Source organism: Vigna unguiculata, chromosome 1, assembly GCF_004118075.2.
Source record: "Vigna unguiculata cultivar IT97K-499-35 chromosome 1, ASM411807v1, whole genome shotgun sequence".
Lineage (NCBI taxonomy): Eukaryota > Viridiplantae > Streptophyta > Magnoliopsida > Fabales > Fabaceae > Vigna > Vigna unguiculata.
In genome coordinates, this window is record NC_040279.1 from 30,130,019 (window position 1) to 30,145,353 (window position 15,335).

Sequence of the window (15,335 nt, forward strand, 5' to 3'; positions counted from 1 at the left end):
ACACGTTTGAAGCATGATAGACCTATTGGTTCCAAATATAAAAACTCTTGAATGAGAAAGGGAGCTAAAATGCAAAATGACCTAATAAAAAAGGTTGAAATCCCAAAAGATTCATTTGACATAATTAATGGTTCGGTTCCAGAAGAACCTCAGGTACCTGAAATTGTTGAAAATGATGAGATTTCAATAAATTATGTTATGAATCATATAATATGGAGCCAAAATAAAGTTAACATTGACGAAACTTTTACTTATAACATAGCGATGAATGCTCTGAATGACAATGAGGATCAATAAACAATAATCATTGAAGATTGTCGGCAAAGAAAAGATTTGCCAAAATGAAAATATGCAAAGAAGCATAATTATATTTGTTTGCTAAACGAAAGGTTTTTGAACATATAGTTCGCACACCTGAAGTTATGAAACTCGTTGGGTACATATAGATTTTTGCGCAAAAATCAAATTAAAAATGATGAAATTGTTAGATACAAAGCATAATTGGTTGCTCAAGGTTATTCACCAAACCTTGTATTGATTAGTGAAAAAACATGTTCACTAGTATTGGATGCAACAACATTGCAATATTCGATTATCCTAGTTGCACAACAAGGTTTGCATTTACATCTAATGGATGATGTTACAACTTATTCGTACGGTTCTTTTGAGAATCATATTTATATGAAAATCCCAAAAGGATTTTATTTGCCCAACAAAACAAATTCTAAAGAGGGTTATTTAATAAAATTGAACATGCTCTTTTATTTAAAGAAATCAAGACGTGTGTGGCATAACCGTCTTATTGAGTACTTATTAAAAGAAGGATATAAAAATGATCTTATTTGTTGTTGTATTTATATGAAAAGATCCAAATAATGAATTTGCCATAATTATTGTTTATGTAGATGACATAAACATCTTTGGAATTCCTAATGAGCTCACAAAGGCAATTGATTACTCAAAGAAATAATTTGAGATGAATGATCTTTGAAGGGCAAAGTCTTATTTGAAATTATAAATTGAGTATTTAAATAAAGGTGTTTTTATACGTCAAGAAGCTTATATAATTAAGGTGCTTAAAATACTCTAAATGGACAAGTCATGTCCATTATGCACTTCAATAGTTGTGAGGTCGTTAGATGTTGATAAAGACTCTTCTTAGACCTCAAGAAAATGATGAAGATCTTCTTGGTCTAGAAGCATCATATCTTAGTGTCATAAAAACACTAATGTATCTTGCTAATTATACTCGATCTAATATTGCATTTGCTGTAAATTTGTTAAGCAATATATAGTTCTTCAACTACAAGAAGAAAATGGTTTGGAGTAAAACATATACTTCGTTACTTTAAGGGTACTACGAATATGAGCTTATTCCATCCAAATGATTCAGATTCAGACCAATGGGTTATGGATATGCATGTTATTTTACATATTCTTACAATGTCACAATGGTTGATCACAAACAAGATGTTTGTTCACATGTGGTAGTACAATGGTTTCATGAAGGTATATGAAACAAACCATAGTAGCAATATCGTCTAATCATAGAGAATTATGAGGAAAGTTGTCAATGTTTGGTTAAGGTCTATTATTCAACATATGCAAGAAACTTGTGGCTATCCCCAACAAAGATGACCATATATGAAGACAATAATGTATTGAAAGGATGATATAGATATCCAAAAGATTCATTTATGTAAACATTTGGCAGGTTTATTTATAAAGTCTTTGTCAAGAAGAACTTTTGAGCAATTGGTCCACAAGATTGGACTTCGTCATCTTAATTATGTAAGTTTACATGAGGGGGAGAAATAGAAGATGTAAAGAACATTATTATATAGAATGATGTACTCTTTTTCCTTCACTAGGTTTTTATCCCAAAGGGTTTTTTCTAGTAAGGTTTTAACGAGGCACATTCTTGTCAATGGACACTCAAGGGGGAGTGTTATGAATTAATGATTGTTCATTGATTTGATACATTTACTCATATGATTTCACATGATTGAACTCATATGATTCATTACTCTCTATGTAAATATTTGTATTAACTTTGTTTATTTGTTTACTTTATGGATTACATGTTGTATTTATAAATAGGTCTCTTCCTATCAATAATAATACAAAAAATGAGTTGCTTCCTATTCTCTCATTCTCTATTGTTTCTTCTCTTCTCTATTATCTATTATTTTCTCTGTTATTCGTTTTATTTCATATCACATAAAAAAATATCATGTAACAATATCTAATATCTTTTTAACAAAATAATTACTAAAGTATTTTATCTTTTATTTAAAATAACAATATAATCTCATTTATTTATTTTGTAATTATTATAATTTTTGAGGGTGTCACATATAATGTTTGATATTATCTCATCGTATGAAAATAGAACATAATACAATATTATATAAAACATAAGATGTACATTTAACACCCTAATAAATTTTTATATTTATTGAGTTTTTAAACTTTTTAAATTTTTCGATGAAGTCAATATTGTTGTTAATTTTGTAATATAACAACAGTTATCTTGTAGTAGTGTCATCCTTTATCTCTTTGAATCTGGTCACATAATGGTTTTTTACAAAGGACTATGATGACCAAATTGTTTCCAAATATTTATGGTATTTAAATATTTTTTAAAATTTAATTAAAATTATGAAATTAAAAATAATAAAATAAAAAATAAAAATTTATAAAAAAAATAAAAATGCAATTACAAAATTATGAAATACAAAGTTATAAAATAAAAAAAAATATTAAATTGCAAAAATTAACAAATTATAAAATTATCAAAATATATAATTTCATAATTATGAAATTATAAAATATATAAATATAAAATTATATGACTACAAAACTATAAAATTATAAAATTTTGAAATTGTGAAATTATGAAAATACAAAATTATGATATTATGATATTATCAAATTGTAATTTTTTTATTTTTTTATTTTATAATTCATAATTTTATTGTTAAATATTTAATATTTTTGTCATTATTTTTGAATTTTATAATTTTAATTAAAGTTAAATAATTTTCGTTAAATACAAAAAATATTTGGAAAAATTTTCATCAAACAAAACATTAACAATATTTAAAGGTGACTCAAAATATAATTAAGTCTTTAAAAATTATTTTTCAAGACACCAAAACAGGTTGTTTTGCCATGGTACCACACCAACCAATTTACTAAAATTATAATTGTACCTTGCTCAATAAATGCACTATTCAACAAGGTCCATTCTATATAATTAGTTTAAAGTGACCAAATAATATTAGCAAACATATTTATTATATTTATTGATGTAATTATTGTATATTAACAAAATATATGGTTGAATTTCGATAGTTTGATTACATCATAAATATCCTTTTATACCATATATCAATTGCAAAATATATGGTGAAGTTAATTAGTAGGTTTAAATATTGCTTTACTCCTATTTTTGTCCAGTTTGTTCAATGTGATTCTTTGTGTGTGTGTGTTCAAGAAGCTCTCAAATTTCGTCAATTTGGTCATTTTTTGTAACGATGTTTAAATTGTTAACGAAATGTGAACAATATATGTCAAGTGTGAGATTGTTATTTTTAAATTTTTCTTAATTAAAAAATTGTCCCTGTGTAAAGTCAACATCATCCCACATGATAATGTCAATGTCACGTGTCAAGCTAATATCAGTGTCCTATGTTAGTGTCTTATATTTAATTTAGTTCCTATTTTCGTTAATTATGTTCAATTCGATCCCAATTTTCGTTAATTTTGTTTAGTTTAGTTTTTCTCTAAATTAAAACAAAATTTAACTTTTGTATAAATGTTATGCTTAAAATTTTATTAAAATCACATTTATTCAATATTTTTTTTTCATTTTTTTAAACCAATCATAACTACATTATTGAAATATGACTTTTAGATTTATGTTGTATGGTTAGTACACGTAAAAGTAGGATTAGAGTTGATTTAAAATTAGAAGAAAAATTATTATCTTATACCATCACATTCTTACACTTATTATTTATCTGAGCACGAGATACTCTTTTGTTGCGTATGAATCTCTTCCCTCTAGACAAAATGAAGAATAATTCCATCCCAACCACTACAAACATTAAAGCCACATAAATCTCGTCACTGCTTAAGCAACTTACGTTTCAACGTCCCAGAAAGAACGAGTATTATCTATATTTTCAAAATTTGAAAAAAATTAAATTATTATTTTTTATTTAACAACATAATTTGAATGAACTAATGTAGTTAAATAATCTAAAATACTGTAATAAATTATTTTATGATTAATATTAATTTCATTTTCATATTGTAAAAATTAAGTTAATTTAAATCATGTTTAAACCAACTTCTTTTCGGACTTTTTCGAGTCCAGATTCTTTATTATTTTTTTTATGTATTATTCTTTATTGAACATTAAAAATACACTAAAATGTCAAATTAGTGGTAATCAATTTATTATAAAGAGACAATTGAAAAATAACATAAAAAAATCCAGCAAAAAATCCAAATTCAAAATTTTCTCATATGGTTTCTCAAAAAAAAAATAAAAATAAAAAATTAACCTGTGCATGTTATAGGATGCTTGACTCGTCCTCTTATACACTCGCACAAATAATTATCCAAAAAGGTTTAGTGTTCCTATTTAATGGATTGAATGTTTTTATATGCTTTCATTTTGCTTTGGTATTGAAATGTTTTAAATGTTGTCTTCCATTTTACTTATGCTCGAGACAATTAAGACTAAAACTGTTAATGCCTTTTATTTAGTGAAATCTACAACATTAATAAAAGATATTAGGTTTCAGTTATAATTATTTAGGTTTAGATAATTAGTATGCCATAGCATATAAATAATACTACCAGTGTACAATTATTTTAAATTTAGTTTTTATTCGTATAAAATTAATCAGTTACATTTAAAAATATTCGAAGTAATGTTGTTTTTTTTTTTTAAATTTCGCACTCGATTATCCCGTTTTTCACGGATTTAACTAAATTAGTTATTAGTTATCATTTATCATATATAAAAAATTAAACGGGTCATCAAAGATCTTCCACATACGTTTCATCACCACACTATTTGACCTCGCTTTTGTAGATTTTAAAATTATAAAGCATTAAAAAAATTGAGAGTATTTATATGTTGTTTTCTGCAGGGTTGAAAGAAAGAAAGAAAGAACTGAAGCGAGGGAAGTGTTCCCGCCATGGGAATAGAGCGCGTGCAGTGTGGCTATGTCTCTCTGGTCAATGTTCTTTCTCTCTGCTTCATTTGTGTTGTGAATTTTTTATTTTTGATGATGAATGTGTTAATTTGATTTCTATGTGGAAGCAGGACGAAACCTTCGAAATTAGAAAAGAGAAGTATCACGGTCAACAGTACTGCCATATTTACTTCGCACGCCTTCATTTGATGCGAACTCTCTTGTATTCACTCGTTCCTCACTGGAAACCTAATTATCCCGGTACTATACTCATTGTTTTTCTACTATCACATCCACTTAGGGTTATATAATACTATCATAATCCTGTGTGTTGTGGTGTTTCATTTGTTTTGAGGTTTCAATTAACTGTTTACGATTTCTGTTTCGCACAGTGTGTACGGTGCTGGAATTGGAAGAGGGCAAGGAATGTGTCATTGTTGGAACCCTCTACAAACACATGAAGCTCAAGCCTCGCATACTTGATGAGTATTCTAAGCAGGTTCCTCTCTGTTTATACTTCATGGGTATCCCCATCAATATTGCACGTATGCTTTTAAAGTTTAATTAAATTGTAAAAATATAATTAAGAAAATATTACAGAGGACATTAAGAATGAACAGTGTGTACATTGACAGTGTAAATGTTTTTTACACGTTTATTCAATCTCGGATTGACTTGTATGATAATTTGCTGATCTTTTAAACTGCCGGTATTAAAAGTCGGATCAATGTCGATATCTGGTTATTTCACAACGTCAACATATATATTAAGTCTGAAGATTAGTTTAGTTATTGTAAAATTATTTTAGTGATGATGAAAACGTTGAAATGCTGGCATTTGAAACCCTGTTTTCGGAAAATCTAAAAAATTAGTTTACTCGTGTTGTCAATTATTTGTAAATATATCGATTATGCGTAATGTAAACTGTAGGATTCGGGTATTTTTTAAGGAGATGCAGAGAAACCAAAGTGTTTTTTGGTTGAATTACTAATTAAAGTGGAGAAAAAATGTTTGCTTGGTTAAATATGGAAGCTTTTGAGTTGTGTTGTGTTATGGGACTGTGAAGAGTATACATGTCAGTCATCCTACTATCGAGACTAAGGACTTGAACTTGTTATATAAGGATGAATTCTGTGCTTTCTTTTATGAAATGTTATAATAATGTGCAGAGGTGCTATATTTCACTATTTTTCTGCTGATAATATACAGAAATCAGTGGTTCCACTTGTCAAGCCACATAACTTCATGCACTCGGATGATTACCTAGTTTTGGAAGATGAAAGTGGGCGGGTTAAGCTCAATGGAAATATCATTCCGCCGTCTGAATATGTAACAGGTCTATATGATGAACAACTTATCTTGATTTCGTAAAATAGATTTTGTTATAAGAAGGCAATTATGAAACAGGTGTATGTTAATTCCAATTTCTTTCTGTTTGGATTGCTTTGTTTTCAGATTTGTTTAATATATCTGAGGTATCTAGAAATAACATATGTAGCTATGCAACATGCCTGCCGTACAAATGGCTGTCATTTGGAACATGACAATTTTATACTTACATTGTCTGCAACAGGAATTGTGGTCGCTTTACTCGGAAAGGAAAGTGGGGCAGGTGACTTTTTGGTTCAGGATGTACTAGATACTGGCTTACCCCCACAGATAGAATTCCCCCTTAAATCAGGTACCTCCTGTATATCCTTTGCATTTTATAACCCAATAAAGCATACCCATGACATTTGTATGGGATTTTTTGCCCAGACCTTAGCTACACATGGTAGATTAGGATTTCCCATTTGAGGACGGAAGGATATTTGGTGAATTGGCATCCCACTTTCCTGCATTGATGTTTCTGTTATCTGTTTAGTATTTGGCCAGAAGGATTTGTGCTGTTTGAAAATTTTATTATTCATAGTCAGCGATCATAAATTGTCTTCTGTTTCCCATTTCTTATTTGATTTGATTGCAATTGTATTTGCTGGAGTTAAAGAAACTAGTTTCTTATCTTTTTATATGATCAAACTTTGAAAAGTTATCCAATTTAAATATGCTGCTTGTTTTATGCTTCATTTCCTCCTGCTTGTATTAATGCACAGATAATGAGCAGCAAACTTTTAACTTTACATTTTTGATCCTCCTCACTTCAATATTTGTTATTAAAATTTATAGTTTTAGTAAAAATATTATCTTGAATTTTCTTTCATTTGGATTCTACAGGGGAAGACAAATACGTTGTTCTTGTGTCAGGTTTAAGTGTTGGTAGCAGCACCTCTAATCCTCTTCAGTTTCAGCTTCTCATTGACCAGATTACGGGACATTTAGGAGATGAGAAGGTTTGTCCTGTTTTTCTCTCAACTTCACGAGCTGATAATTATTCACCATTAAGTTTTCACTAATGAAAAGTGACAAATTACACAGGCTCAACGTTTTGCATCAAAAATTGTTCAAGTTGTCTTTGCTGGAAATTTAGTTGAGATACCTCAGAGAATTCTTAACGGACAGGTATTTATGTTCCCGTATAGGGAGAGAGATAGGAAAACTAGAGAGAAACAGTTAGTTTTGCATGCCATTTACTGGTTACGTTAGCTTTTTACTGTGTAAGGAGAGATCTGAATTACTACAGGGAAATAATAGTATAAGTATGCGACAATGTGTGGTAGTACAAAAGTAATATAATAGAGCAATATCAAGCACTTATATCTTAACAATTTCAATGACGAGTTTCTTTAATGATATTGCATTTGTTTTCTACTATTTGGTTTCCTAGTACACTAATATCTCTTTGCTTAACAAGTTTAAACAATGCACTCAATATAAGTCAATAGTTTTACCTTTTTTTTATTCTATAATAAAGTAAACACCCTAACATATGATCACATACTCTTCTCTTGTAATTTGTACTGTATCATCACCAATTAATTTTCTCTGGTATCTGAATTCCTTGATTGCACTTGCTCTCTATTATTTGATTTAGTTGCCGTAGTAATTCACTTTTTTTGAGGAATATTGCAGAATCATCTGATTTGTGTTAATGAATAATTAGACGAGAAGAACTAAGTGATCCCGCTACTTGTTAACATCTCAGAGTTGCATTTAAGATTTACGCACTTGGTTTATTATATAAAGTCTTGCTTGACAGCTGGTTGCTAGACAGCGCCCATTGTTTGCGATTGCTGATTTCAGTTAATAATACAACCAATTTTATGGTATTTAATCTGTAATTCCTAATGTGATTTATTGGCCTGTTGATCAATATTTGAAGAATTTGGCTTCAGAGGATTTTGCAAGAATGTCTGAGCCAATAAGGGAGCTAGACATTATGTTGAGTCAGGTTCGTTTCATTACAGTCATTCTCAAATTGTACTCCTTGTTTTTCTTAATAATTTGCTTAACTTTTACTTGCTTTTCAGATAGCTGCTGGTTTGCCTTTGGATATCATGCCAGGACCCAGTGACCCTGCGAATTTCTCATTGCCACAACAGGTTCTTATTTTTTTTCTTTCAAGGGTTATATATGTCATATTAACATGTGCTGTTTTCCTTTGTTACTAAAGTTATCACTTTCAGTCATTGCATGGATGCCTTTTCCCTGGGTCTTCAACATATAATACTTTCAGATCTTGTACAAATCCTCATTGTTTTGAGCTTGATAATGTCAGGTAAATAGTCTATTCTCAATATTATTGTCTTTGTTGCTAAATGCATTATACGTTGAACATGATCTCACACTGCTTCCAGGTTTCTTGGGACATCGGGTCAAAATGTAGATGATCTTGATAAATATTCGGATGCAAAAGATAAACTTGAATTCATGGAAAGGACATTAAGATGGAGGCATTTAGCACCCACTGCACCTAATACTCTTGGTATGCTCATTATATATTCCTCAATACTTTACACTTCCTTTATTATCAATAATCCTTTCTTCTTCTGCTTAGCTCAGCCAATTTTTTCTGGAGGGTTGAACATTTGTTAAATTGTTATACTACCTGCTATTTTTGAAGAAATATATTGCTCTTCCAAAATATAAAAATGATTTATTCTCACTTCTGATACTAACTATTGTCTTCCAGGGTGCTTTCCTTTCACTGAGAGGGATCCTTTCTTCCTTGAGAGTTGTCCTCACGTTTACTTTGTTGGAAATCAAGATAAATTTGAAACTCGTATCATAAATGGTATTTTTGTTCTAAAATCTATACTGTAGTTGCAGAAATAAAAGTTACTTTGTTTCTGTTTGCGTTTACTATAATACCCCTTCTCTAAAACTTAAAACTAATTTTGCATGTTGCTTGCAGGATCAGAAGGGCAGTTGGTGAGACTCATATGTGTTCCTAAATTCAGTGAAACTGGAGTTGCTGTTATGGTGAGCTCCAAATCGTGTGCACTTCATTTTAACTTAGATATGGCCTTTTTTTATACTTGTATAAATATATTATTCCATTAGCACATCAGTAACATGTCTCTGGTTTGTTGTTTAAGGTAATGGATTGTTGTCCCTGTGAACGTACTAATGAGACTCACTTTAGGCATTTCATTGCAGTCTATTTAAAATTTAAAATGGGTTTCTATAAATGATTAAAAGCTAAAATTATGGTTCTTAGCTAGAATTTCAATGTTATCTTTCCTGCTGCTATTCTCTCTTCTATTATATAATGGAGCAATTTGAAAAAGTTCAATTAAAAGAACGAACATCTGAAAATTATGTTGTTACTCTTTTGACAACTTTCTATACGTGATAACTGGGTGTTTCCAATTATTTGGGTTACGGATTGGTCACGTGAGAAAATTAAGTTTTGGTATGTTGATTGTCTTTTTCTACTATTATGGATAGCGGCAATATTTCCTCCAAGCTCTCCTAGCCTCAACTGTACGATGGTTGATATGGTTTCCAGTTTGTTTGAAGGCGATGCTTGTAAATATGTAATTTTGAAATTTAATGAATAGAATAATAAAAGCCCTGTTGCAAATTTTTAGCTGCTGGTGTCATTGACTCTGTTAATATGCCCAAGAACTTTACTGACCTAACTAGTAATCTCTCGCCTTCCCCTCTAAGAAAGTAGAAGTTTTAGTTCGATCCTAAATGGCTGTCACTGGTGCTATGCTATTCTGGAATTATCTATATTTGATGAAAATGTAGTAAAGAGCAATATTCGTTGTAGGATTACTACTGCTGAAGGTTGTTTTCTTTGCTTAATGTCTAGCTGTCATATAAAGCTGGTTTCATCTGATGTAATTCTTTCAGACTTGTAATTCTTCTTTCCCTTTTTGCAGATTAACCTAAGGGACCTCGAATGTCATGCTCTTAGTTTTACCGTTGATCTATAAAATGGGTGAAGTCTATGAGGTATTTCTGACCCTTTTTTTACTAGACACATTTTCTCACTTTTAAGAGCCTAATTGGCATCTTAGGCAACTAATTAAAAACTAAACGACAAAGTAATAATCTAAAACACAACAAAGCCACTACTGAAGTCATTTTGGTGTAATGGTTAGTTTTTTATAGTGCCTAATAGCAACACGCTCATGTAAAAATTGCTCTTAAGTTGTATCAGTGGTTAGTGTGGCTTCTCCACTATAATAGTTACAAATACAATTTATTTAAATTTATCTGATATCTATGTCTGGTGTTATGGAGTTTGATCTTCAATGGTTTTGGCATTTCACGTGAACAATGAACATGTATGTTTCATAACATTCTGAAACTTTAATTTTATTTTTTGGTTTAACGGGAGCTTTGAGAAACAGTGTGGTTTATCCGTTATACTAAGCACAGATACTAATGTATCTGAATTAGTTTTGATTCCTGAAGGCTATGTCAATTTCCCCTTAAATGGGTTTGAAGCTTAAAAGTGTCATCCATTTATATATGTAGACAGATGATTTTCATTTACATCCAATGCAGGTTATTCAAAGTTTGTTTATTGTGCTGTCAGGTAAAGCGCAGAACTGAAAATTGAAGCTTGAAGTTGACAGAGGCTACCTGTGTTTTTTTAGTGTAATATTTTATAGTATCTGATATATTGACACCCATGACCATTTTCCTTAGTAGTTTTCATGTAATATAGTATTTACACTTGTGTATTTGTTTGACAATGGATATATAACATTTCAATTCAGAAACTGTCAAGTTTTCTCTCTTTTTTTTTCTTCTGGGTATCGTGTCGGGTACCTTAATAATTCGTCTGCTATAGCCTATTATCAATAACTGGGAACATTCAGTATTAACGATGAAAAATTGTATAATATTTTTAAAACAAATAAATGTGTAGAAAGCAATTGTTATGTGTAAAAGCATAGATATTTTGTATTATTTTTAATATTATGTATTTTGTATAAGTCGGTAGTAATTTACGAAAACATTACAAATTACTTTCTTACTATATTTTTTTTTTTTTGAATTCGTCTAATATCGATTTATGAATATTTTGAAATACTTAAAAGCCGAACACAATTGTATAATGTTACTAATATTTTACAACTTTGAATTCATACGTTGGCCCTTGGTCATTTTGCACACAAAATTTTAATTGGATAATTTTATAATTTAAAAATGCATAAAATTAGTAAAATACACGTAAGTAACCCCTCCTCGCATAAACTCTTGTACTACCTTGAAATATTAGTTTATTATATCATGAATAATGATATTTTTACTTAGTATTTTTTATTCATTATTAACTCATTATTTTTATATTTTTTAATTATTTATTTTAATTTTTAAATAATATAATGTAATGATTTAAAAATAATAAAAAATAAATAATTAATAATTAATAATAAAAAAAGTTAAAATATCATTATTTTATATTATACTTAAAAAGTAAAGATTGTTTATTATCTTTGAACTGAAAGTGAAGGTAGGTAGGTAGTAGTATGTCAGAAAGTAGCACTGAAACTGAAGAAGGAGAGCGCAATTGTGGGTCCTTTCAACTTTAGTATTGTATTGTTCCCATCACAACATTCACATGCCACTCCCATCCTTAAACCACCACACCACACAAAAATCCAAAAACCAGACAAAAATAAGAAAAATCTTAGGATAATTAAGCCAATCACAGTTCACTATCCCAACCCAACGGCTATATTTTCTTCCCTCTCTAATTCATTATTCAACCATTATCTCTTACCACTTTTGCATCTCCTAACGGTCCTCACCACACAACATATATAGTGTTGTTAATATTACCTCACATAACATAAATAGTGCATCTATAACATACACCACATGCTATACCATCATGTCAATTATTGTTTCACTTCCAATGGACACTGCAAAGGTTCAACATGTAACCAAAAAATCTTCGGATGAGCTTCTCAAGAAGTTTGCCGAAGTGGGTTGCGACGACGGCGGAAAAAGGAGAAGGAAGAAGAGGAAGGAACACGAATTGGTTGACTGTGACAGTCCTTCAAGAGGTGGCGCCGCCGTGGTGGAAAGGAGGTCCCTTCTGCCGCCCAAGTTGACACGGAGGTCGGTGGTGCTCCGGCAGCTCAGGGTCAGAAACAAGTCATCACTCTTTGGAAACATTCATAAGGTGAGGCCAATTTATTTCATTTTGTTTTAATTTGTTCTCGTGAGTTGAAAATGTGTTTTTTCTTCTGTACATAATTTTTTCTTTGTTCAGTTAATTATGTTAATGCAACAAATTATGAAGCAATTATACAGAGATTTGTTATGTCAGCAAAAGAAAAAAACAATATTGTTCAAGAATTTTTTTCTTTTTTCACTTTGCTTTTGGGGCTAAAATTCCTGAACTCGGGGATAAAATAATAATGTACAAAAAAAACTGTATTTATAAAATGCTTTAGAAGGGAGAATATTTAAGCCTGATTATGGCTTAACTTGAAGCTTCAAACTTTATACCAAGAATATTCATGAATTAGTTTAAGAGGTAATTTTATTAATTTTGATCACTAATCAATCTTATCTGAATGTTTATTTGTTTCATGACTTGTTGCAGACATGGCGTAGAACCATTGAAGGTGCCTCCAGAGTTTTCTTGGAAAAGCATTATCATCGTCATAAGCGTTTGATCAATGACAGTGTTTAGGCTCTGTCCAATAATCTGCAACTTCTCTTTGAGGCTGCATGTGTGTATATTTTTCCATTGCAATTTTTTCTCCCTGTTTATCATTCTTTGACTTCAAGTAATAAAATTCATGTCCACATTCTCCATTTTCTTATATTATCTATCTCCTGTTGTAAAGGGAAATATAACTTATAAATCTATGTTTATGCCTATTCTAATATATATATATATATATATATATATATATATATATATATATATATATATATATATATATATATATATATATAATGTATTTCTAAATATTATTTGATAATTAATGTACTTTGATAGTGTTTTTATTTATTAGTTTTTATAAATCTATGACTTTTAAAATCCATAAAGATTGATAAAAAATAAAGAGCATGCACTTACTTTTAAAACAAAATAAAGATAAACTAAATGATTTACTTTTTCAATTTTGGAATTAATTATAATGGTAAGTTATTAGTGTGTTTTGAGATCCTAGACAAGATGTCTTAGTACATATTAATGTGGAATATCAATTTTGTGAAGAATATTAAAATTAATTGATAAATGAAAATTGAAATGATTCCAAATTTTAAGTCAAGTTACTTCCATCATATATTAAATCATAATGTTAAATTATTTTTGAACTTATATCGAAAATGAGTTTGAAAAATAAACTAATAAAACAAAAAATAAATAAATAAATAAACTTTATTTGGAAATAATTTCTCTGAAAAGCTTTTTAAATGATAAGTTATGCTACAAATATAAAAATTTGTCCAAAATGTATGAGTTTCGTGTGATTTGGGTTATACTTCATATATATATATAAGTTTGTATTTTTCATTATTACTTATTTATTTAAATAAGAATCCATTTTAAGATATAGAAGAGTTAATTTTTTTACAATCATGAAATAAATATTTATTAATTTTTATTTTTTAGGAATGACAAAAGATGTTAACTTGATTCATGTGAGTGTAGTTCGTCATAATTGGGCAGAAGAATCAAATGAGACAAATTTATAAGTTAACTGTCAAATTGTAACGGATTGACAAACTAACGCAGAAGTCTAAATTTATTGTCATATTTATTGTTATTTATTTATTTAATCAATTTATATTATTCATTTATTTAATCTAGCCTTGTCTTAATTTATCTTTATTTTATTTTCAATAGAAGGAAGAATTAAAAAGTAACAAATGACCAAATGCAGTGGAAGAGTGGAATGTGACACATTATTTAGATTTTTCTCTTTAAAAGAGTTTATATGCCAAGACTTTATTTGAGTTTTTTGTGCACATTTTAGTTCATTCTTACCCCATTTCCTTCCTCCACCTCCATGTAAAATGAAGAGGTATAGGTCATTTTTATTATTTATTTATTACATTTGGTTAATATAAAACCTTATCCAAACTCCTTATTTTGGATATGTAAATGTTGGGGACCCTTGTCCTCATTGTCTCTCCATCGGACATTACATGAAAATTATGGTCGTTGCATGTTTTATATGAACATTAGTTCTTCCTTCTTTAACAAAATTCTTCCATCATTTAACCTATTTGGGATCATGAGAATATATTATGTTTTCTTCTCTATAAATAGATGTCTCTTCTCTCCTCTCTTCTAAAACTCCCACTACTCTTCTCTCTTCTCTTATCTAAATCTCATTATCTTGTGCCTGCTAGTTTTTTTTATCTTTAACATACCATCCAAAAAGTTCATGTTGTATCTTGAGAATAGATAAGTTCGTAAGGAAAATTCTCGCCCATACCTCATGAAATCATCTTGCCCACGATCTTAGTTGACTTTTCCTATAAAATTAGTTGATGAATTAATGGATATACTACTTACAAGTTATGAAGTGCAAACTCAAATATATACATGAATATGACACAAACATAAATGTAAAATTATAATTAAAAAATATATAAGACATTGGAACATGATGAAAAGTCTATTAAAATGTATTAATCATGTTTCATAATATAAAAAATCATAAAAATGATTATAGAAAGAAGTTTAACAAAAAGAAAATTTTGTATATTATTATGTTTGATTATCACATTTGATTATCCTCGTTGAAAAAT

General features: G+C 29.2%; 2 protein-coding genes across 3 annotated transcripts; both read left to right on the plus strand.

Moving 5' to 3' along the window:
* Nucleotides 1-5,079: 5,079 nt before the first annotated feature.
* LOC114176071 (DNA polymerase delta small subunit) lies at nt 5,080-11,332 on the plus strand. Of its 2 annotated transcripts, none has more exons than XM_028060991.1 (15): nt 5,080-5,255; nt 5,345-5,474; nt 5,606-5,712; nt 6,423-6,549; nt 6,787-6,894; nt 7,428-7,543; nt 7,629-7,712; nt 8,473-8,541; nt 8,621-8,692; nt 8,777-8,868; nt 8,948-9,075; nt 9,283-9,384; nt 9,505-9,572; nt 10,481-10,553; nt 11,112-11,332. In XM_028060991.1, exons 1-14 carry the CDS (start codon nt 5,217-5,219, stop codon nt 10,532-10,534), a joined length of 1,296 nt encoding a protein of 431 aa, XP_027916792.1. In that variant the 5' UTR covers nt 5,080-5,216; the 3' UTR covers nt 10,535-10,553; nt 11,112-11,332. The 2 variants fall into 2 exon arrangements, with proteins under 2 accessions (XP_027916792.1, XP_027916785.1); XM_028060984.1 differs by having other exon boundaries at nt 11,143-11,332.
* A 1,061-nt stretch (nt 11,333-12,393) lies between these two features.
* LOC114162398 lies at nt 12,394-13,390 on the plus strand. The gene is made up of 2 exons (XM_028046270.1): nt 12,394-12,741; nt 13,168-13,390. Exons 1-2 carry the CDS (start codon nt 12,448-12,450, stop codon nt 13,255-13,257), a joined length of 384 nt encoding a protein of 127 aa, XP_027902071.1. The 5' UTR covers nt 12,394-12,447; the 3' UTR covers nt 13,258-13,390.
* Nucleotides 13,391-15,335: the final 1,945 nt, after the last annotated feature.

What these genes read in the sequence shown, in the direction of transcription:
- LOC114176071 (XM_028060991.1), top strand. Translation starts at nt 5,217, where the DNA reads ATGGGAATAGAGCGCGTGCAGTGTGGCTATGTCTCTCTG. An exon ending in CTGGAAACCTAATTATCCCG is followed by an intron (nt 5,475 to 5,605) that starts GTACTATACTCA and finishes TGTTTCGCACAG; the next exon opens with TGTGTACGGTGCTGGAATTG. An exon ending in AAACTGGAGTTGCTGTTATG is followed by an intron (nt 9,573 to 10,480) that starts GTGAGCTCCAAA and finishes CCCTTTTTGCAG; the next exon opens with ATTAACCTAAGGGACCTCGA.
- LOC114162398 (XM_028046270.1), top strand. Translation starts at nt 12,448, where the DNA reads ATGTCAATTATTGTTTCACTTCCAATGGACACTGCAAAGGTTCAACAT. An exon ending in TCTTTGGAAACATTCATAAG is followed by an intron (nt 12,742 to 13,167) that starts GTGAGGCCAATT and finishes GACTTGTTGCAG; the next exon opens with ACATGGCGTAGAACCATTGA.